The following is a 25,463-nucleotide window of genomic DNA, read 5'->3' on the forward strand; positions in this document are numbered from 1 at the left end:
AAATTTGTTTCGCTATAAATGTTTGAAACGTTAAAAAAAATTAAAAAAAATGCATTGTACAGATTGTTATTTTGTGTGGTATAATCATAAAACCATATTTACAATAATACTAAACATTTTCCAAATTTCTTCAAGCTATTCTAATCTTAACTATATTGCGAAGATTTCATAGAAGAACCGAAACGAAAAGACCAACCATGCGTCGAGATAGAGCATTTTGAATGTTTATAGTTAATTTCCGATACAGTCCTTAGATTAATCATTTTATTCAATTAATTTACTACAAGCAACTACTAACACCACCAATTGGTACATTCATCCTATTGCTTCAATTAATTCTTTGTATGATTAGCATTAGCTATGCTTCGTAGGCAGGTGTTTTTCTTTCGGGGGACAAAGTTCCTCTTCAAAGATTTTTCTTTCATACCTATTAGCATGAAAGCTCACGCATATAGATTGAAAAAGAACAGCCCAATTTGAGTCACATCATCTGAAATTGTTTGCAAATCAAATCCACTAATCTTCCGAGTGCGTCTTCCTATGTTTACAGTTTATTTTCGTAGGTGCCCTTATCTGCATTAGTTATTTATTGTGTAGCAATTCTACATGCTTCATGAGATAACAATGACATTATTGTACCTATGTTACTTTGTTTTGAAATAATTCAACAGATTTCAAGTTTCTCACTATCAGTCAGTACCACACTATTTTTGGAAAAAGAAACATCTTTTAAAAATTCTTTGCCCAAACTTACAAGTAAGATGACCCTTGATGGTAAATCGGCCGTTGTCATTGGAGGAGCCGGCGGAATTGGCGTGGAAATTTGTAAACATTTATTGATGAATGGACTATCTGTAAGTTGATGGAATAGAACATCTACTATGTCGTTTTGCCAAGTAACATCTTTTCATTCCACAGAAATTAGCCATCCTGGACGTGAATGAACTTCCGCATGATACCATAGCCAGCATTAAACGTTGCAACACATCTGCGGACGTTTTGTCGGCAACATGTGACATCGCAAATAAGTCGAACCTAAGCGATGTGCTATGCAATCGGGTGATGAAGAACTTCAGGTATATTGATTTGCTCGTCAACTCGGTAGCAATTCTAGATGAGCGAGATCCAGACCGGATGATTGCAGTCAATTTGGTGAGTATAGGGGTAATTCTCGCTGAGACCGGCCCACTATTTACACCTTGTCTTCAAAAATGTTTCAAGTGCCGATTTTCTGAAAGCCCTCGCCTAAAAAGTAAGAAAAATGCATTTGGTTACTCAAATTGATGGACCCCCCGTTAGTTAGAGCCACAACCATTTTTGCAGACCCCTCGATTTTGGTCAAATGGTGGCTCACTTAAACCGTTATAACTCGAAAGTTTCTCCAACAGCCACCTCAAAACGAATTGTTGTTGAAAAGAGGAAAGATAGAGCTACTATTTACAATAATAAAAAGTTGGGTCGGCCATATTGATTTTGGCCGCCATCTTGGATTTTTATACCAAAACATTTTTTTCACCACGAGGGCAGCCACCGATTTTCAAAATTTTTGCGTAAATTGAAAGCTGGGACATTTATACATAACATATCAAAAATTTAGAGATGTCTTTTTCTTCTTTCAAAAGTTATCTGCCGTTTCGTAAATCATGCCACTTTTGCGAACCCGGCCCGGTGCCGGCCGTTTACATAAATGCAGTGTTATTTCGCAGTGTTTACGAACACGAATTTAAATTCTGATTCCACTAATGGAAAGCTGAAGGTTTAAGCTTTTCAAAACACTAAAAAAGTTATAAAAATAATGCCCGCATCATTGAGAAACAGTCAAAAACGGAAACGAACCTCCGATTTGGCCAAATTTTACGGCACGCGCCTTTGTGTATACATGCAGGCGTAAACTCGGATGCTGTTGCATGTCGTTGCCGGTGCGCAAGGAAATGTATGGAGAAAACGTGGCTTGATTTACAAAACTGCAGATAACTTTTGAAAGAAGAAAAAGACATCTCTAAATTTTTGATATGTTATGTATAAATGTTCCAGCTTTCAATTTATGCAAAAATTTTGAAAATCGGTGGTTGCCCTCATGGTGAAAGAAATGTTTTGGTATAAAAATCCAAGATGGCGGCCAAAATCAATATGGCCGACCCAACTTTTTATTATTGTAAATAGTAGCTCTATCTTTCCTCTTTTCAACAACAATTCGTTTTGAGGTGGTTGTTGGAGAAACTTTCGAGTTATAACGGTTTAAGTGAGCCACCATTTGACCAAAATCGAGGGGTCTGCAAAAATGGTTGTGGCTTTAACTAACGGGGGGTCCATCAATATGAGTAACCAAATGCATTTTTCTTACTTTTTAGGCGAGAGCTTTCAGAAAATCGGCACCTTAAACATTTTTGAAGACAAGGTGTAAATAGTGGGACGGTCTCAGCGAGAATTACCCATAGGGTATTGGTTCCCTTATTAAGCATGTGGCTCCCATTTTCATCCTACGAAAATCAAAGGATTGACGCACCGTTTGTTTTGTTTCTTATTTTTGTATTTTTTGTTAGAAGTGAGCACGCATGAAAACAAAAAGAACGGAATCAATCGGTGCCGCAATCGCTTGTTTTCGAATAGGATGAAATTGGGAGCATGAGATTACTGATGGCACAAAAACCCTAGGAAGATTTTTAAATGAGGTCATTAGGGCATCTCCAGAAATTTAAGGGAGTTTTAAAATGCTTCTAGAACTATACACTGAAAAAAGGAACATGGTAATCGGTACCATTTCATAGAATTAAAATAAAGCATCTTTACTACTTGATTTTGGTAGACCATGTTTTATTTTTGATATTACAATACCATTGTGCGAATTACTATGTTTTTGACAGCAAAATGTAATATGGTATTGGTTACTATTTTTATGGTTATGGAGAAAACGTGGATGCATGGTAACAATAACTATGTAATGGTAATATTGTAAATCTGTTTGGTTTTGTTTATGTTGCAAAAAAATAAAATCAAATTAGAAATATCTGGAGATTTGTGTCTTTTTAGGAATTTTATTTATATGAACAAACAAATTCTTATTAATGTAACACATTAGCTAATGCGAGAGACACAGAGTTTTCATTTCATGCTGCATCCTCGCCCATAAAAATGCAGCTAGTGTTGAAAAATGTGGTTCTGGTGACTGCAACGTTACCCACTGGCAACTTTCGATTAACCGGGAACGCCAACGTCGTACTGTCGCTAATTCTCACGGATTTCATCTCCTCCAGAACTCCGTTGAAGCTGGCCGGAATGCCGTGGGCTCCCTAAAGCTGAAGATCTTGATCCCATACTTCCGTTGCCCAGATTTTCTGCGGCTTGTAATCTGCATATTTTTCCGCCTGTTGAGTGAATTTGTAAATGTATCTTTCTCATTGAAAGAATCGACGATTATCTTACCCACGAACAAAACGATGGATCATTAAATTTCCGTTTACCTATGGTGGATCAGGCAACAATAAGAAAATTTACTTATTTTGTAAAATAAACGATTAACTTACCAATAATTCAATTTTGTTTCAACTGAAACGGGTTGGACAGATTATATTGAGACAAACACGATTGACCGTGATCTCGACCGTGTGAACATCGGACATATTTTAATTATCAAGAAAGTTGCCTGTTCATTAGTCCTGTCCAGCTTTTCAAAAATGTTCTCTGATTCTCAAGTCCACCCCCATATTTTGATTGGCATCCTGAAAGAAGTAACTGGTCAAAATTTTAGCCAAATCCATTGAAATTAAGAAGTGCATCAAATCAATTTTGTGTTTTTCAATTATTTTTGAACTTCAAAAAATCATAACTACACTAAAACATGTCAAAACTTAATTCTTTTGACAGAAATTGAAAGCTATACTTGTTTGCTACAACTTCTCCGAACAACGTGTGCCTATAAAATTGAAGGAAACATGTGTAATTATCACATTTGTAATAAGAAAAATCTTAAAAAGTTGATTTTTTGATGGATTTCGTTCTGGAACACCCTAATATACGTAATAAGTTAGATTTTTCAAAACGGCATCATATTCTCCAATGTTATTTGGTTATTTGCTTCTTTGACACTAATGCTGTAGGAGTTGAGCAAAAATTACTAAAATTCGTGAAAGCCAAATGTGGCCTAAAAACTAGCTTTTCGGGTGCAATCACGCTTTGGCGCGCAAAAAGTGGCATCGCGTCAGCACTGATATGATAGCCAACACCTGTCATCACGCTTGTTTGTTATCACCCGTAGTAGGGGGTAGCCTAGGCAAACTACAAGGAAGCAAAGCTACTACGTTCAGTACAATTTCGCGCCACAACGTGATTGCCTCCAAAAAGCTAGTTTTTAGGCCACATTTGGCTTTCCCGAATTTTAATATTTTTTGCTCAACTCCTACAGCATTAGTGTCAAAGAAGCAAATAACCCAAAAACATGAGAGAATATGATGCCGTTTTAAAGTATCAAACTTATTACGTATATTAGGGTGTAAGGGCCCATATAGCCGAGGCGGTAAACGCGCGGGTATTCAGCATGACCATGCTGAGGGTGACGGGTTCGATTCCCGGTCGGTCCAGGATCTTTTCGTAAAGGAAATTTCCTTGACTTCCTTGGGCATAGAGTATCTTCGTGTCTGCCACACGATATACACAAGCAAAATGGTCATTGGCAGAGGAAGCTCTCAGTTAATAACTGTGGAAGTGCTCATAGAACACTCTGAGAAGCAGGCTTTGTTCCAGTGAGGACGTTACACCAAGAAGAAGAAGAAGGGTGTTCCAGAACGAAATGTATTAAAAAATCAACTTTTTAAGGTTTTTCTGATCACAAATATGATAATTACACATGTTTCCTTCAATTTTATTGGTACACGTTGTTTGGAGAAGTTGTAGCAAACAAGTATAGCTTTCAATTTCTGCCAAAGGAATTAAGTTTTGACATGTTTTAGCGTAGTTATGATTTTTTGAAGTTAAAAAATAGTCGAAAAACACAAAATTGAATTGACGCACCTCTTAATTTCAATGGATTTGGCTGAAATTTTGACCAGTTGCTTCTTTCTGGATGCCAATCAAAATATGGGGGTGGACTTGAGAATCAGAGAACATTTTTGAAATGCTGGACAGGCCTATTGTTCAAGTTAACTATGAAAAAGGCATAGTATACAATGACATAGTAGAATTTGCCACACAGACATAGTAGAATTGAACGGTTTGAATAGTAACGATGACAATTGAGCTGGCTGATAAAAACATAGTAGTCATTCCCAGATGCTGGTGCTTGGTACAATATTCATGGTCATGGTAACTAAAATGTGGCATGGTAAAAACAAAAATGGTTGGATAGTTCGCTTCATATGTGGATGGTCATGGGTTTGATTCCCAGCCCCGGCACTTCCAATTTTTCGTCAGTTGCTTTTCCCCCGAGAGCAACTCGCACTGAGCCTCTTCTGAGCCCTATGGCTCAAACGGACCCGGATACCTGGACATCGGCGAACTGCTACTCATAATGGACCCCCAATCGGACTGGAAAGGAACAACGGCCACCCATCATCATCCTTGTGCTCATCATTCTACTAGGTATAAAGTAGAAAAAGTGAAAGCAGCAGAAAGGCAACCAGTTCGATAAAGTAGAATAGAATCTAGGCGCTGTACAAAATATAAGTGCAGGCGTCAATTGAAATTGCTCACGTAGTGCCCCAGTGGACAATAGAGCTGTAAATTAGGTTAAGTGATTAAGAATAATATGTTATTTTTTTCAGTGTATCTTGGCTACATTCAGCAGGCGTTTCAAATTTACAAATTCGAACAGTTTTGTTTGAAAGTTTGAAACTAGCGTATGACTCCGTCCTATTTTTACACAAATATGAAACTAGATTTGTTTTTAACAGTTTTGAAATCTGCCCCAAAAATAATTCTAAAACTGAAACATTCCAGGAGAAGCCCTAAGGGGCCTAAGGATAGTTATCAGAACAGATTTTTTTTAACTTTATCGACAATAATTTCCACTAATTTTGAAATACACATTTTACACTATCTTGATTACATCAGTTTTTGCTTCAGACCAATAAAAAATAATGTTACCTCTTTTTGTTTTAGTGCAAAGCTGTAATAAGATAATTTTATTTTTGTATTTATAAAACCCAGCAAACACATGATCGTAAATGATGTTGCATAGGATGCAAAAGTGGAGGCGATATACGTACACTTTACACGCTAGTAAATGGGAGCGTGTACGTATATGGCCTCCACTTTAGCATCCTATGTAACATCATATAAGACTTCGTGTTAGCTGGGAAACTAGGATACTATTTACGAAATTATTTCCTTTTTTGAATTAGGGAAGTGGAACCATCTCGGTAGGGCTCCTATTTTGGGCACTTTTCTGCTATAACTCAGCCAATTGACACAAGTTTTGAAACGCGATGAGATACGCATAGTATCAAGCCGTGTTCAAAGATTCAAGTCAATTGCACAGAGAACAGACATCCAAGTCCAATCTGAATTTTGTGTAAGGAATCATTTCTTCGCCAACACAAGTGGCAATAGCGTGGCGCTGCAATCGGTTAATTTCCCATACTAATTTAACTCACCACTTGAAATGTTTCAATTCACCACTGACTGTGGCAATATGATGTTCGGCGGCGTTAGTGTTGTCATTGTGTATTGGTTTGCAACCTTACTCAAGTGAAAATTCAAATCCTTACACAACTTTCTGGATGAAATTTGTTCTAGCCTGGATGTCTGTTCTCTGTGTCAATTGGTTTGGAATTGACTGATTTACAGTGCAAAGTGCCCAGAATACCGACCACTGCCCAAGTGGCTCGCTACCCTATTACTTCGTTTTTCTTTTTCTGTACTATAACACTACTGATAACACTTACTATACAATCCAAGAAGCAGAGTATGTAAAATAAGTGCTACATCAATATAAAAACTATAGGAAATTTGACATTTTGAACAAACTTTCAGACAGGCGTCATAAACAGTTCACTGTTGGCAATGAAGCTGATGTCGAAGGAGCATCCCGGTGGCAGGGGTGGCACGATTGTGAACGTTTCTTCAATTGCAGGGCTGGAACCATCGTGGATGTGCGTATACGCTGCTTCCAAGTTTGGTGTAACGGGGTTTTCGCGAAGCCTAGGTGTACGTTGCATTTGTTAAATTAATTAACATTCAAATGCTGTTTTATTTCATTGAAATTATCCCTCTTGAATAGGACGAGCTAATCTACAACCAAACGGGAGTGAAATGTCTTACCATTTGCCCCGGGAAAACGGATACCGCACTGTTGTCCACGTTTCACGCGAAAGAAAATTTATTGTTTTGTCGGAAGGAATCACAGCCGTCGGATTACCAAACACAAAGGTTAGTAAATGAAGTTTCATTGTGCAAAAAAAAAAAAAAAATCCGCGAGTTAATAAATCTTCTGTGATTTGCAGTCCGAGCGTCGTCGGCGAGTGTCTTGTTAAGGCCATTTTTGACGGAGAAAATGGTTCAGTGTGGATCGCAAATGAAGGCAGAACTTACAAGATGAAACTTCCAGAAAATCAGTTTTTGAACCTAAAGGACTCCAAATAGGTGAAAATGATATAGTTCCGTTGACAAAAGAAATATTTTAACACATTTCTTGTAGTTGTTTGTTGAACTAATTCTTAAATTCAAATGTATCTTCATATTTCATTCATGAAATACATGTATATCTAGGTATTGTGTGTGTATGGGTAGTAGTATGGCACAATATGTATTATCAATTAGTAATGACAATATAATAAATAGTATTTTTCATACACAAGTATGTTGAGGTTATGGCTTTCAGTCTTTTGAGGAATAACTTAAAACAGATTCTTATGTTTTCATCCGACGTTTTTCAAAGCTTGTGTTCAATACAGGTATACCTCGATTGTGGGCATTTCAATTTTCGAAATGTCTATTAAATCGAATTTTACATTAAATAGAAGCCAAATTTTTTATTTGGTTTTTATTTAAATTATATACCAAAATATACCAAAACATATAAAAACTGCATGAACACTGAGTTCGACAAAAGGCATATATTAGTAATTCTCGCTAAATAAAGAATAAACCACTTATCTCGTTAGCTTGCCGCTAGGGGCTGTCCATTAATAACGTAAGGGTTTATAGGGGGAGGGGGGGTTTGAGAGATCTTACGCGCCATACAAAAATATTTGGCTTCCCATACAAAAAATCTTACAAGGGGGGGGGGGGGAGGGGGTGTCGAAAAATCGCAAAAATTCCCTTACGTAATTAATGGACAGCCCCCTAGCTCTGTCTCCAAAATATGAATGGTTGATTCAAAAGCCAATATTTTGAGCAATGGACATACACACTAACGTTATTCGCATAAATGTCTTAAATAACTCCTTTGAAAATGTCTCCGAGAATTTATTTACCCTGGAATTCCTGTACGAACTGCTTCAGAAATTTCTCCAGGAATCCTTTCTGAAATTCCTCAATTCATGACAAGCACTTGATAGAGCGTTGTTACTGGTTGTGCTGTATTTTCCGATTGATCTTTCTGTTCGTGTAGTATAGGTTTGAACCGCTATCTGCTCGGACGTCTTTTGTTGCAATTCTGCGGTGTTAAATACCCAGCAAACACACGATCGTATATGATGTTCCATACAAAATGCTAAAGCGGAGGCGATATACGTACACTCTACACTCGGTTAAATGGGAGCATGCTATGCAACATCATATAAGACTTTGTATTACCTGGATAAAAATAAGTGAACCAAGAATTTTTAAATATTATAACGACGGTCTCCGAAGAAAACTTTTCGATTCAAATCATTATGTTACAGATTATTTCAGATAATCTTCAATAATGTTATGACGAATTTCGCGCCAACTCGACCAGTGGTTGGCAACACCCTCTCAGAATCGAATGAAACTTGGTGGGCATAAAGACTAGGTTTTTATAAGCAACTTTGCATACTTAAATTTTCGAAAATTTTCAAGAGTAACAAATGAAGAGGGCCTAACTTTTTTTCGAAGAATTTTTTAAAATCGATGTAACTAAAAAATGACAAGACCTATAGAAAAGTGTTGTATGGGGGACTTTTAGAGAATTGTCCAAGCTTTCATGAAAAAATATTTAAAAAATTCTAAATACATTTTTACACGCTATAAAATATATTTTTAAAATTAAAAGTCAATTTACAGAAAATGCCCACTTTTTTATGTTTTGAATTTTTTTTCCAAGAAAGTCAATATTGTTGCCTAACTTTCCTCCATACATCATAAGATGGGCACTTTTAAGGAAAAAAAGTTTTTCTAACAAAAACTTTTCAATGTTATTTTTTTAGCGTGTTGCGCATTAACTCGTACAGGATGTATCAAGAATCCTTATACCCATTTAATAACACTCAATGGGCATTACAACTTTGTTTGATTGGGTGCCTTCTTTTTCTTGGCGTTACATCCCAACTGGAATAGAACCTGTTTCTCAGCATGTTTTGATATCTGAATGCTTAAAACAGCATTCTGTTTGCTGAAATTGTATTATTATGTGCCTAGAACCAGTGAACTAACATGATTATTAGAAGCGAATGATAAAGAATCGGTTTTATTTCAAAAAATGGCTAACCACTGATCGATGCAATTTGGAAACTATTACTAAGATTATAAACGAGTTTGTTCCGTATTTTGTAGAAAAAGTTGATAAGCTTATAACTCATGATTTCATTTATAAAGAACAATCCTCATTTTTGCGGGATAAAAAAGAATCTCTTAAACAGGGTGAAGTATTAACAATTTGTGACTTTTCAGAAAATTATTCATTTATCATTCAAAATTCAGCTCAAGGTTACCATTGGAATAATTCTCAAGCTACCATTGACCCCTTTGAAGTGTACTACAGAAAAGAAAATAAGTTGGAAAACTTGAGCTTTATAATAATATCTGAAGTACTTACACACGATACAACAGCAGTTATTTATATCAAAACTGCTGGATTTCATTAAACAATCGATTGATTTCTTAAAAATTACTTTCATGTCAGATGGAGCAGCAGCTCATTATAAGAACAAAAAAAAATTTGCCAGTTTGTGCAGTTTTCGGTCCAAGTATGGATTGGAAGCAGAATGGCACTTCTTCGCAACTTCACATGGCAAAGGTCCATGTGACGCTGTTGGAGGTACTCTCAAGCGAATGGCAAAACGAGCAAGTCTTGCTCGAGATTATGGAAACACAATCACAACTCCTCGAGAACTGTATGACTGGGCAGTTAAACAGCCAGATACACATACACGCAGAAAAATAGCGCTTGTTTAAAACAATAAAACGCATGGTTGATTTTCAAACTGAGAATTTACTTATTCCAAAGTTATATTTAATTGTTTTCATTTAGGGTTTATCGATAAAAACAACCGATTACCATCATTTCATATAATGTCAAAAATTTCATTTGTTTCAACAAAATAAAAACCATAAACATGGTCCGAAACTTGGTCCGAAAGCACTCACACACCTATAAAATGCTTACCCCAACATCGCCACAACGAAGAAGGTGCAGCAAATCCATCACGCCAACTTCCAAGTGCAGCTTTGGTCGTGATGGATAACGCGCAGGTACTCTCGACAGCATCCACAAAAAATTGATCGGCTTCGCCTTTTTTGTCTTTTTTTAGTCGTTCTCCTCCCCATCCGCTCACCGACGGTCTAAAAATAGATTTCCGAGCTGCCGCAGGAGCTGCCGTCACCAACACAATCACATTCCGGCTTTGTTAGTCACAAAAGTGCAGTCGTTTAAAACAATATGTTATTTTATGTTGAAACTACCAAATCTCTGTTTGTTCTGACAAACTGTCAAAAATTTCGTCAAATGAAAACATTTGTATTATCAAACAGTTGCAACAGTTCAGTTTAAACTAGAAATCAGTTTGTCGCTATAGTAAACTGAAAAATCGGTTGATTTGAACTAGAATTTAATTATGTTTACAATTTATTTTTCTGCGTGTATAACAAAATTGAATTTTAGCTTTATTTCAAATTAACAATATGCAAAAATGACGGATGAACTTGAAGAACTATACACATACAGTCACGTAAAAACAATACCTGGTACACAAAAATTTCATTCATTTGTGACAATTTCTGAAAATCAAATTGAAGCGAAGAAGTTTTCGAATTCAAAAGATAATCCAAAAAAGTTTACTTTGTTTCAGATAGACTAAAGATCTAATATTCAAAAAACGTTACAATAGAATGTATAAAAGAAGGATGTATATATTGTAGAAAAGAAAATAATTGAATACACATATACATATGTACATATTTCATCAATACACAAGCGTTTTCATTGATATAAAACCCTAAAAGCAAATTTGTCTTGAGCCCTTTCCAATATCAAGCACGTTTTCAATGTCAAGCACGTTAAGATATTAAAAAAGTAGTTGAGCCCATTAAGTTTTAATGGATTGTCATTAGGATTCTGGATACATTACTGTACGAGTTAATGCACAACACGCAAAAAAAAAATGAAAAAGTTTTTTTTAGGAAATTTTTTTTCCTTAAAAGTGCCCATCTTGTGATGTATGGAGGAAAGTTAGGCAACTATATTGTCTTTCTTGGGAAAAAAAATTCAAAACATAAAAAAGTGGGCTTTTTCTGTAAATTGACTTTTAATTTTGAAAAGATATTTTTTAGCGTGTAAAACATTTTTTTATATTTTTAAATATGTTTTCTTGAAAGCTTGGACAATTCCCTAAAAGTCCCCCTTACATCACTTTTTTGTACAACTTATCATTTTTTGTGAAAAAAAACGACTACACGCTAAAAAAACTAACATGAAAAAGTTTTTGTTAGAAAAACTTTTTTTCCTTAAAAGTGCCCATCTATGGAGGAAAGTTAGGCAACAATATTGACTTTCTTGGAAAAAAATTTCAAAACATAAAAAAGTGGGCATTTTCTGTAAATTGACTTTTAATTTTAAAAATATATTTTTTAGCGTGTAAAAATGTATTTAGAATTTTTAAAATATTTTTTCATGAAAGCTTGAACAATTCTCTAAATGTCACCCATACATCACTTTTTTGTACATCTTATCATATTCGAGTTATTTTTTGTGAAAAAAAAAACGGTTAAAGAACTTTGATTCTTTTTAAATGTTAGTCTAGGTTAATTTTGAAAAAACAAAATACGCAAAGTTGCTTGAAAAGGTAAAGTCTTGAAACCTACAAAATAACATTCTGAGGGGGTGCTGCCAACCCCGAAGACGAGTTGGTGCGAAATTCGTCTATAGCGCTAGTTCGCTGCGCCATTTTTCGCTCTTTGTTAATACAAAGAGCACCTAGAAGCAAGAAGAAGAAGAAGAAGTTCCATGAAGAAATGCCCCTAAAAATGGAATTTCAAATTTTCCCAAAAAAACTTCCCGGTCACTTTTTTTAAATTATTTTTCCGAACGAACACGTCGGAGCTCTGGCGGAATGCAACAGTGAAAGAATTATGTCGATCTGTTGACCCGTTTCCGAGCCTATTCGTGACATACAAACACCATTCCATTTTTATTTATATAGATATATTTATTTACTTATTTATTTGTTTATTAATGTTTATATCTATTTATTGGGCCCATATAGCCGAGGCGGTAAACGCACGGGTATTCAGCATGACCATGCTGAGGGTGACGGGTTCGATTCCCGGTCGGTCCAGGATCTTTTCGTAAAGGAAATTTCCTTGACTTCCTTGGGCATAGAGTATCTTCGTGCCTGCCACACGATATACGCATGCAAAATGGTCATTGGCAGAGAAAGCTCTCAGTTAATAACTGTGGAAGTGCTCATAGAACACTAAGCTGAGAAGCAGGATTTGTCCCAATGAGGACGTTACGCCAAGAAGAAGAAGAAGAAGATCTATTTATATATTTATTAAAGTATTAATTAATGTATTGTTTACTCAATTGCTAGTTGATCGTTTGCATTTAAAAAAATGGTAAGAATTGGAAGAGGAAGTTTGATAAATGATAACACGACAAAATTAACAAACAAAAACGAATAAATAAGTCTTAAAGTTGTTGATCACCTTTAAAAAGAACAATACGTCCAGGACTAATTGCACCCACCATTAGATCAATCAATTTTAGTTGTTGGTCACATAATTCATTATGTAAAAGAATTTAAGAATAACTAAAGCAATCAAATAGAGTCAAAATTAAAGGGTGGCATTTAGGCAGGATAGTTTTAAGTGTAATTCACAGGTTAAATAAAGGTAAGGATACGGACAACATTGGTGCTTTTAATCGTATATCTCAAAAAGCGGGTAAGTTGAGTCAGATTGACAAAAAATATTGATCTACTTTGGAACATTATTAAAATCATAAGGGGGTTAAAAAGGGAGGGTATCAAACTAATAACAAGTTGAATGAGGCGGGAGTCGTGGAAACCAGGCTCAATTTACAAAGGTATTCACTGCTATGGTTAAAATTCGAGGATCTTTACCATAGTTGATGAAGTCTTCTAGCAGTCTGTTATAAGTTTGACGCACCGTATAGATCAACAAATTTGTCACAAGCCACCAGACGGAAATTTTAATGAGCATTGCAAGTTGCTGAGGAGTAAGATGGATCTTATATTTAATGGCGATTCACTGCTTACAGTGGATTGTATACAGATCTAGTGGTTACTTAAGACAGGAGTTCACTTTCTAAATTCAACGGATGAAAAGTATTGTATTACTCAGCATCTTGATCTTGCTGTACGACATGGCAAGTCTTGCACTGGTGGTGGCTTCATATCATATCATTTTATGGCAACTACAATGATACACTAAGCCCAATGAGTCGAGAAAATTTTCCCGACCGGAACGGGAATCGAACTTGCCGTCTCCGGATTGGCTATCCATAGCCTTCACCACTAGACTAACTGGAGACTCAGGCATTCAAGGCTTTTGTCTGGAGAATCTATTGGACATTCCTTTAGGAAATCTACCAATAATGTCTTCAGAAATTCCTCTTAAAAATCCTAAAAAAAATCATTCGGAAATTTGTCCGAGTATTTTGCCAAAAATTTGCTCTAGGATTTCAGAAAAAAAGAGCAGAAATTCCTCCAGGGATTATATAAAAAAAATCGTCAAGACATTATTTCAAAACATTCTTTAGACATTTATACAGATTTTTTTCCAGAGATTCCAGCGATTACTTTAGAAACTATTCCAGAGTTTTTTCAGAAAATGTTTCAAAAGTTTCTTCAAAAATTTGTGCCGAGGTTACTTATTCCAATTATTCCATAGATTATACCAGAAATTCCCACAGCAACAGACCTTCTGCAGAAATTCCTCCAGGGATTTCTTTAGACACTCCTTCAGTGGCGATTTACCCTATTTTTCCGGAACTTTTCTAGATTATTTTTCTGAAAACTCCTTTGGAAATTTGTTCCAATTTATTCCAAAACCTTCTCCGGGGTTTGCTTTATAAACATTCTGCGAAAAAATCACCCTAAGATTTCTTTAGGAATTCCTCCAGGGACTTTTTTTATTTGTAAGATCCATTCTGGAATTTTCTGCAGGAATTCCTAGGGGTTCTTTCACAAATTTTTCGAGGGATTTTTTCAGAAAATTTCCCTTGGCTATTATTATAAATTTGACCAATAATTTCTTCAGAAATATCTCCAGATTTTCGTCCACAGATTGCTTTATGAATTTCTGCAAGGATTGCTTTGAAAATACTTCCACAGATTATTCAATAATTTTTTCATGGACCCTTGCTGAAATGTAGGATTCATTGAAAAAATCTTTCACGAGTTCATGAAAAAGTCCTAAGGAAGATCAGTCAGATTTGTTGTGGGGTTCAAGACAGTTTCGTCTTAATAGTTCTTTCATAAGTGTTCTTCTGCTTCTTCACTTCATAAGCTTCGGCGAAAGATTGATTTGGTTAGCCAAAAACATCACAATTAGCCATTTTACATAACGACAATAATGTTGATGATGATATTGATTTTCACGTGTTAGCATGTGAGTGGATCTAGATGTATTGCCTACTTCGTTCCTTTTTCTTCAGTATATCTGACCAGCTGACCTGTTCAGCTCTATCCTTCACAACAAGATTTTTTTCACAAAATCATCCAGAGATTTTTTTAAGATTTTAGAATGTTTTCCAGAAATTTCTCTAAGAACTCCTTAAGAAACTTGCATGGATGGCTTCCAAAAAGGATGCATGGATTAAATTGAAAAAAAAACCTTCTAGAATTCCTTTCAAAAAATCTAGATTGTTCCAGAAATTCAACTACGAATTTCTTGTGATTTTTTTTTATAGAGATTTCTTCATTAATTTTTCAAAGCATTCATCTAGAAAACCTTCCATTAACTTTCTCAAAAATTCTCCATGAGTTTTTTTAGAAAATGATTCACGGATACAATGAAACAAAAGATTACACTAGTTTACAAAATAAAACGAAAGTCGTGAACTTCTGTCAACGACCAAAATTTTTGAAGCATAATTTAGCGCTGATTTCGAAACCGTACTTCAAAAAATTTAAAGTAGAACAGTTTTTGAGTTTTTGTTCAATATCGAGTTTTACAACTTTTTAAAATATGGAATTTAATAAAATTCAAATATCTTGCGTTTTGCTTAACCAATTTTAAATCTTTTTCCATAAATTTAAAGCTGAATATAATACCATTCGATCATCTGAATGCATGTTTTGCGTCAGATTGATGAAATTCAAGATATTGGCTAGTTTTGGGGACGTTCTCCTTAAATTTTAGCAAAATTTCCAAAAATATGTGAAGAAATGTATTTTTTTCAATAAGAAAAAAAAAACAATTTAAAAATTCCTTCTCAACGTTTATTTGACTTATCATATGTGAGCGAGATACAGTAAAAAAAAGCTAAATCGGAGCATTGAATATGGAGAACGAGATTGTTTTTTACTTATTCGTTTATTTGGAAGGCTCGGGCGCCTCATGGGCATAACTGAGCCGAAATCATTTGTTGTTTTTTTTTACAATATATTTTACATTTTACAATATTTACTGCCTTAATGCTTTGTTAGTTTGGGGAGCCGAAGTACTCGCGGCTGTTTCGAGGTTAGGGATAAATAAAAATAAAATAAAATTGTGAAGGAGGGATTTAGGGTTTAAGACCCCTTTAAGAATTATTTGCTAACTTATACTAAAAACATTGATGGGGCAAAATGTCCTTATCTGAAATGGAACAAAAAAGGAAGGACTTTATCGGAGAACGAGATGTGTGAAGTGATTGACTTTGCTTAAAAATAGAACAAAAATCGGTTTCAAATCATCAACCTTGTATGGAAAGTCGAAAAAAAATTCCGCTCTACTGTAATTTTTTTCCTTCGCGTTTTCGAACTCAGGGCATGATTCTACACCAAAAACGATCATCAGCTTACCGAGTTCAAAAATGCTGTAAACTAGTGTTATTAAGGAAATTTCCAAGATTTCTTCAAATTCTTTCAGATATTCCTTCAAGACATTAATGTTAGGGATTACTCCAGGATTTTATCTCAAGGAACACATCTCAAGAGGTTCTGTTAGGTATTCCACTAGGGGTTTCCAGGTCTTTCTTCAGGTTTTCCTTCTAGAATTTCTTCAGGAAATCCATCAATGGATTCCAAAAAAAAAAAAAATCCTGTTTCTTTTTCAAAAATTATTTTAGGGATTTATTTAGAATTTTGTCCATTTTTTAATTCCTTCTGAAACTTCTTCAGCGATACTATTGGAAATATCTTTAGATACTTTTTCAATATTCCTAGAATTACTTCAGAAATTTCAGCAGAAATTTCTTCAAAAGTTTTTCCATGGATTCTTTCAGTAGTTGTTCCAGCAGTTCGTTAAGTTGTTCATCCATGGGAAAGTACCAGTTAAGGGACGCTGAAATTGGGGAGCCTTGACTAATTTACTCTAATTTTACCATGACAGCACTGGAAATAGTAGTTTACGCAACAAGGTGCAGAATGAAGATTTTTACAGCACGAGTTGTACACTTATCCAACGAGGCTTGCCGAGTTGGATAAGTACGACGAGTGCTGTAAAAATCGAGTTCTACACCGAGATGCGTACAACGTTTTTTTGCAATTTCATAAATTACCACTTGAGGATAGTTTTTAACAAAACTTTTACATCAAACTGCACACTGATGTTCATAGCCATGTTTAAGAAAGTCTGATCATAACAGGTTATACTGTGCAGTTGTCACAATTTTTCAAACCTGCGTCCAGAAAGCATCAAAAAGTTGATCGAAACTAAAAACAGTGCTGTAATGGTTCATTACGCAACGCAAATCAGTGCTGTAATGAACCATTACAGCACTGATAATTTGGTGTGGGAAAGTAGGCCTTTTCTTGTCAGATTTGCGTGAGGTAAAACAGCCTATTACGATGACAAATTGCAAAAAAAATATTACACATCTTGTCAGAAATGTGCCGAAGCATTACAAAGACATTTTCTTGGAATTTGCTACAAATTTTGGAATTCATTCAGCTAAGTACACGCCTAGACAGTATAAGCATACATACATTTATTTGTTCAACATCATTAAGACAAGACATAATCAACAATAGTACGCCACAATACTCGGTTTGTGGCTGCCGCTCTCCATCCTCGGTCGCGCCCAATGCTCGCCAAGTCACGCTCCACCTGGTCCGCCCATCGTGCTCTCTGCGCTCCACGCCTTCTTGTGCCAACCGGATCCGTTGCAAACACCAGCTTTGCAGGGTTGTTGTCCAGCATTCTTGCAACATGCCCTGCCCACCGTATCCTTCCGGCTTTGGCCACCTTCTGGATACTGTGTTCGCCGTAAAGTGCAGCGAGCTCGTGGTTCATCCTTCGCCGCCACACACCGTTCTCCTGCACACCGCCGAAGATCGTTCTTAGCACGCGTCGCTCGAAAACTCCGAGTGCTTGTAGGTCCTCCTCGAGCATGGTCCATGTCTCGTGCCCGTAGAGGATCACCGGTCTTATTAGCGTTTTGTACATGGTGCATTTGGTGCGTGGGTGAATCTTTTTCGACCGCAGTTTCTTCTGGAGCCCGTAGTAGGCCCGACTTCCGCTGATGATGCGCCTCCGAATTTCACGACTCACGTTGTTGTCAGCCGTCAGTAAGGATCCGAGGTAGACGAATTCCTCCACCACCTCGAAAGTATCCCCGTCTATGGTAACATTACTACCCAGACGGATCCGGTCGTGTTCGGTTCCGCCTACCAGCATGTACTTTGTTTTTGAGGCATTCACCACCAGTCCGACCTTTGCTGCTTCGCGTTTCAGGCGGGTATACAGTTCTGCCACCGTTCCAAATGTTCTAGCAATAATATCCATGCCATCCGCAAAACAGACAAATTGGCCGGATTTCGTGAAGATCGTACCCTGGCTGTTGAGCCCGGCTCGTCGCATAACACCTTCCAGGGCGATGTTGAATAGTAGGCAGGAAAGTCCATCACCTTGTCGTAGTCCCCGTCGAGATTCGAATGAACTGGATAGTTCACCCGAAATCCTTACGCTGTTCTGCACACCGTCCATCGTTGCTCTTATCAGTCTGGTAAGCTGTTCTCGTCCATGATTTTCCATAGCTCTGTGCGGTCGATACTGTCGTATGCCGCTTTGAAGTCGATGGACATGTGGTGCTTTGGGACCTGGTATTCATGGCATTTCTGGAGGATTTGCCGTACGGTGAAGATCTGATCCGTTGTCGACCGGCCGTCGATGAAACTGGCTTGGTAACTTCCCACGAACTCATTTACTTGAGGTGACAGATGACGGGAAGATTATCTGGGATAGCACTTTGTAGGCGGCATTCAAAATGGTGATCGCTCGAAAGTTCTCACACATTAACTTGTCGCCTTTCTTGTGGATGGGACAGATTATCCCTTCCTTCCACTCCTCCGGTAGCTGTTCGGTTTCCCAGATCTTGACTACTAACTGGTGCAGACAGATGGCCAACTTTTCCGGGCCCATCTTGATGAGTTCTGCTGCGATACCGTCCTTACCAGCCGCTTTGTTGTTTTTGAGCTGGTAGATGGCATCCTTAACTTCCCTCAGCGTGGGAGTTGGTTCGTTCCCGTCCTCCGCTGCACCAACATAGTCATTTCCTCCGCTGCCTTGGTCTTCCTCCGTACCTACATTCTCTTCGCCATTCAGGTGCTCGTCGAAGTGCAGCTTCCACCTTTCGATCACCTCACGTTTGTCCGTCAGGAGGCTCCCGTCCTTATCCCTGCGGTACATAAATTAACCCTCTAATACTTAAATTTTTGATTTTGATCTAAATAACATTTTTCGACATCTAAAATCGATTTAAACAAGTTTTGGAAGCTGATTTTTTCCTGGAAGCCTATTTGAGGTACGGATTTTTTTAAATGAAAACATTTTGAGATTTTATGATTATTGCAAGGCTGTTACAAAAATGTCGATTTGGAAACCGCAAAATCCGCGCCAAGCCATTTGAAATCCGCGCCGAGGTCATCAAATCCGCGCCAGTAGAAAAAATATGGTTTTGATGACTGAAGCTCATAAAAAGTCAGACTTTTGTTTCACTCCAGATGAAGAGCATTTCTAATGACAAATTTATTTTTAACTTTTATTAATCTATGACTTTAGATGACAACTTACACATCAAACAAGAATTGAAAAATGTTGCAAACAGGCATTTTTAAAATTGGAATAAAAAGTTTTGAATCGATAAGTTTTTGATTGTTGTTCAATCATTGTGTCTGGTATTTTATGAGAATAGATTTTCCTGCTTCCTGATCCTTGAATTACGAAAAAGGAGCAATCTTGGCGAATCTTTTGAAAAAAAAAAATATAACCAACGTTATGATTGAAAACCTGAAATAAAATATGTAAATACCAAAAAATCGTTCGAGAGAATTAAAAGAAAATTTTCAGAAGCTTTTTGAGAATTTCATGGATTACTTTGTACAGAAACTAATTTTATGAAGATACAAATAGAGTTATACTAGTGGAATTCATTGATTAAATCACCAATAAATTTTACTTCTAAGGGAGATATTTATTAAAAGAAAGCACTTCATAAAAAAATGTCTGGCAAATGTTCTGAATATTGCGCAAAATATATGTAAAAATGTATTAATCCAACAGAAATTTATAATTATAGCATCTGGCCACACCATACTCTTGGAAATTCAGTGAAGATTTTAGCAAGAATGTCCTTAAACTTGGGATTCCGAAAGCTTCAACGATTTTTTCAAGTATTCTGAAAAAATATCCTCCAAAAATTCTACCGAGAAACACTTTAATAACTGTTCCCGTAGCTTCCCTTACAACGAGCGCTCCAACTGGATATCAAAAAGAAATTTTATAACTGTAGCTTACGTATTTTTAGAATAATTCTATCAGAATTTCAGCAAAAAAATCGATTCGACATAAATTCCACTAATAATTGATTCAGGAGTTTTTTGAATTCCGTTAAACTCATCCATAATGAATGAAAAAGTCGTGCATGTTAAAAAAATCGTTAGTTTTTCCAAAGCTTTTTCCATGGAATTTTCTAATAATCTATATAAATAAAAATGGAATGGTGTTTGTATGTCACAAATAGGCTCGGGAACGGGTCAACAGATCGACATGATTTTTTCACTGTTGCATTCCGTGTTCGTACGAAAAAATACTTAGAAAAACAGGAAAATCTGGAAATCCATTTTAAGGGGCATTTTTTCATGGAACCGGATGTCAAAAAACAGAGTAGGCAGGCAGGACGACGTTTGCCGGGACTGCTAGTGTAATCATAAAAATCTTCAGGACGTCTTATCTGTATCTTTTTCAGGAATTTCCAGCGGTCGGAATTTTCGCTCATTCTCACGAAAATAGAATTCTCCCTCACGCCAATTTTCAGCGAAAATCTGGCTTGCGAATTCTCCCGCATAAAGAGCAGAGCGAAAACATTTTTTCACTCACTCCCAAAGGTGCGAGAATTTCGTTTGCCCTTTGTCGGCCGATTATGTTGTCTTTCCTTGGCTCGTATGATGCCGACGATGATTGGTTTTATGCATTATATTTTCTACACCCTCTGTGTGGTTGGCGTGGTGGTGTGGATAGAGTGCGCGTGTCGCGTATGTTTTTAGTAATGTTCCAGGTTCGAATCCCGTCGCGGGCACAATTTTTGTTAAACTGCTTTGAAAAGATTTTCGTGAAAATTGGATGAGAGAAAATTTAACAGAACGAAAAGAAATTATCTGCAGGTTGAAGCGATTTTCAGTTATCATGAATCGGTACTCTCGCAAGAAGTGCTGGAGGGGAAAAGTGTTCCTCAAGCAAAGTAGTGAAAATAAGCTCTACCGCCGTCGTGAGAATAGCCATATTTCGTATCGCTGAAACGAAAATTACGAACCCTGGGAATTTCTGATTTTCCACGGCATACTGTCTCAGAAAATCAATCAGATTGATTTCTCACGACATATGCAGTCTACAAAACCAATGATTATCTTAACGAAAATCTATTAAGGCCGATGCAAATATTATTTTTCTTTTATGTCCGAGACCTCTCATCGGGTACGATGGGGGGGACAAAAATAAATAAGAAACAAACAAAAAAACTATTGAAAAATTAAAATTTTTACCAACTATTGAAAAAATATTTTTCAACTATTGAAAAACAGTTGCTTGTAAACATTTTTACTATTGAAAATGAAGTCAATGGACGCCATGGTTTTTTTGCCCCTTCAATATTTTTGGATTTTTGAAGGGGGGGGGGGGTTGACATAAAACAAATTAAATATTTGCAGCGGCCTAAATGTGATTACAAAATTCAACCAAATGTTTCTCCAAAATTTCCGGTAGGCGTCTTTTTACAAATTCCATAAAAAAAACAGCTTTCAGTATCACCAATAAAGCCCAGCCCCGTAACTCTAATTTGAAAACGTTCATTATTTTTTACTGATTGTGTTGAGCCTCATGTCTAAATATTTAATGTAAGTGCATTGGAAAACGATTTCCGCAAAATCCGCGCCGAAATGAGCAAAACCGCACGAAACGCAAAAACCGCGAAAAACGCAAAATCCGCGCCACGTGTAACAGCCCTGTTATTGTTGAAATATTTTAATTTTGTTTTTCATAGAAAATTTTATTTTCCGTGTAATTTAAAGGAACATAATTTTAGTGTATTCGATTTCCTTAAACTATAAAACTTGGATAGAATGATTTGGGAAAATTTTAAAATATGTTAATTGTAGCGATTCAATACAAAATAAACAATGACTTCTAGAAGGTGACTTAAACATCAATTTTTCAATGATTTAAAAAAAATGTAAATACGCTTTAAAATACACCAAAAATCGTTTTGAGATATACAAAACAGTCCTAAATATCAGCCAAAAATATAAAAAAAATGGATTTTTCACGAAACAAAAATTACAAAAATGCTCAAACTATAGGGGAGACTGGGGAGACTTGATCCCTTTTTCTTAATTTGCCTGTAACTTCAAAAAAAAAAAAACACAAAACTTTATCGCTTTTTCGTACAAAATGGAGGGTAAATATCTATTGCAAGTTTATACACAACAGAAGGACTTTAAATTATTGTTAAAGTTTTCAAAACTGTGTTGTTATGGAGGCATGTCTTATGATGTATTTTTCATTGATCCCCTTTTGAGCACATGGTTAATTTAAAGGGAAAATAACTCCAGAATCTTCCTATTCATTTTCATTTCAAGTTTTCTTGTATTTTTGATGAATATGGTGAATTTGAAATTATAAAATTTCCTTGAATTGTTAAGGTTATGCTGTATTTTGAAAATTGGGAGACTTGATCCCTCTTTTTATGGTGTGTAATAAAATAATAATTATCTGACACATTACACACCATTATCTGACTGATTAGGGGCTGTCCATAAACCACGTGGTCATGAGGGGGGGGGGGGGGACCACGCGGGGGGGTTGAGAAGTCCCAAAAAAATGACCACGTGGTTTATGGACAGCCCCTTATCATTGAGTATACTAGAATTCCGAGTAAATAGAGGCTCCAAATAGAATTTTATTTTTCACGTGTATAATGTGTGTGTAATCCTCGAGGGATCAAGTCTCCCCATGTCACTGTGGTATAACCTTACTTGAGTAAATGGTAGAAAGCGGACGTGTCAAATTTTGCTGTTCAGATTTCAATCTTTCCACCATCAAAAAAATATGTGAATTCGAATGTATTTGCAATTTCCGCGTTCAGTAATAATTAACGATAAGTAGAAATAGGAGAAGAAGGGAAGATCCGTGTGCCGTGTACGTCCTGAAGGTGAAGCGGTTCAACAAGGGAAAGCTGATGGGCAATGAATAGCTCAAGTTGACTGTGATGGAGTGTGTCTAGCGGGTGAACGTCGACGGCTAATCCTGGCACTGAACATTGGCCGGGGCATTGGTCCCGACACAATTCATCCCGGCGATTGAAGAAGCGAGCTGTTCCAAACGTGATGCAATAGGAAGGTAAAACCACGGAATTCGTACTGGATCTGGACGTCGTTGCTTTCGGGTGAAAATTCCTGCCGAACCGTTTGCGGGCATACCAAGGAAGAAGGTTCATGGTGCTATTGTCTCGACATCCACCGTAGATGATGTAGCATGTAGCTGTTTCGTAATTGGTGAGATTGTTCCTTTTGTATCTACCTACCTAATGTCGAATTCGTTTAATTGCACCGCCTGCACCGCTTTGCCACCGGGTGTAGCAAACTTGCACTGAAACCGTTCGTTTATTCGCAGGTACTGTTCTGTTTTGACATCCGATTGGCACCGGTGCAAGAAAATGCTACACCCAGTTTGAGCGCGGTGTAGCAGGTACAAAGCTAGTTTTACCAATACATGTATATCGCTGAACATGTATCGTAGTTTTGTTTTGGTAGGAATGATGATTTTCTTTTCGGCATTAGGTAAACAGTTTTCTTGGATATTCGTTTATTTTGAGAAGTATTAATTTCCAAAGAGCAAATCTGTTCGTTTAAAAATTATTTAAACTTGATCGATGATTATCAAGATGATTTACACGTCTTTTAACTTCTGCGGAATTTTCAAAATTTACCAGTATCATGAAATTTTAAAGAGTTGATTCAACGTATATTTTTCCCATCTCTTTTTTTTTTGATTATCGCAAATATGTGGATTACTTTTAATGATTTTAATCATTGGAATTTTCTGTCGCATGGTGATCTATGGTATATGAAAAATTACGTAATAAAGTTTTGATAAGCCCAGAATAGAATACAAATCTATTAATTTAAATTGGACTGAAATATTACTGAAGTATCATTTTGAAGGTAAAAACAGTTTAAAAAACCATACATTCTATTTTTTTCTTACAACAAATATTGAATGTTTGAATTACATTGAAAGTCAAACAAATGTCACTAAAGGATGGTTAAAGCGTTTTTAATATAAGTTGCGTTTCAATAACGTTATGTTTTAAAAAGCATTTATTTATTTAATTTTTTACGTTGTAGCTTAACGTTTTCTATTGAACTGCCTTTAACATTTTTGTGTTAAATTTGTGCACGTAGATTACAATTGTATGTTAGCATCCTTTTTTATTGGGCAACGGAAATTATTAAATTCTAATAAGTTGCTTATAATTGAAAAATTATGATATTACAAGAATTTGAAGAAGATAAATAATGTATTAGTGTTAAAACATTGCATAACAATTTTCAAGTAACATTTATCATTACAAGTTTATCGTGTACAAATGGATTACTGAAAACTTTTAAAATTGTTAAATTGTATATAGAAAGTAAAAAATAAATAAAAATAATTTTATTCATCACGGAAATCATGAAAACATTGATTATGTTCATTTTTGATATCCTTTATTGTTTTCATTGACGCTCTCACACGCTCTTACTGATACCATCATAAGCTGTCAACAAATTGCACCGAAACCGTTCGTTTTTCCGGTGTCAATTGCTACACCGGTGCAGTGCACCGTCGGGAATAAACGAATTCGACATAAGTAATCCATCAAACTGAAGCATCTCAAATTAATGTTTGAGCTACTTCAGATGATGTAATAATCGTAGCAATATTGCAAAATATCAGCGAAAAGATGCTGAATACAAGAGCTTGCTTGAAGGCATCCATAAGGAAAGGTTGAAACATACTGTTAACGCTATTGAAATACGACTGTATGGTTGACTCTCTCGATTAACGGCTACGCAGTCTTGGGATTTAAAAAACGAGTTGTTTTATTCACCCGACGTTTCGACACGGGGATAGTGTCTTCCTCAGGGGGAAAATAATTATTATCGTTTTTTGTCAATTGTTTTGTCCAAAAACCAAAAACGACACAAAAAGGGACAGTTACAGTTGACTGTCCCTTTTTGTGTCGTTTTTGGTACATGACTTCGGAATCACTTTCAGTTTAACGGGTTTTTGGCAATGGTCTATTCCCGTGTCAAAACGTCGGGTGAATAAAACAACTCGTTTTTTAAATCCCAAGACTGCGTAGCCGTTAATCGAGAGAGAACATACTGTTAACATTATTCTAAGATACAGCATGCTCGAGTACATTT

The 25,463-nt window shown here is 36.2% G+C and overlaps 1 protein-coding gene across 1 annotated transcript; it reads left to right on the forward strand.

Moving 5' to 3' along the window:
* Positions 1-281: 281 nt before the first annotated feature.
* On the forward strand, positions 282-7,950 carry LOC109412548 (alcohol dehydrogenase 1-like). Its single transcript, XM_029878723.2, has 5 exons — positions 282-854; positions 919-1,152; positions 6,967-7,140; positions 7,214-7,362; positions 7,437-7,950. Exons 1-5 carry the CDS (start codon positions 642-644, stop codon positions 7,573-7,575), a joined length of 909 nt encoding a protein of 302 aa, XP_029734583.2. The 5' UTR covers positions 282-641; the 3' UTR covers positions 7,576-7,950.
* Positions 7,951-25,463: the final 17,513 nt, after the last annotated feature.

This window comes from Aedes albopictus, chromosome 2 (genome assembly GCF_035046485.1).
Source record: "Aedes albopictus strain Foshan chromosome 2, AalbF5, whole genome shotgun sequence".
NCBI lineage: Eukaryota > Metazoa > Arthropoda > Insecta > Diptera > Culicidae > Aedes > Aedes albopictus.

What these genes read in the sequence shown, in the direction of transcription:
- LOC109412548 (XM_029878723.2), top strand. Translation starts at nt 642, where the DNA reads ATGTTACTTTGTTTTGAAATAATTCAACAGATTTCAAGTTTCTCACTA. An exon ending in TATTGATGAATGGACTATCT is followed by an intron (nt 855 to 918) that starts GTAAGTTGATGG and finishes TTCATTCCACAG; the next exon opens with AAATTAGCCATCCTGGACGT. An exon ending in GGTTTTCGCGAAGCCTAGGT is followed by an intron (nt 7,141 to 7,213) that starts GTACGTTGCATT and finishes CCTCTTGAATAG; the next exon opens with GACGAGCTAATCTACAACCA.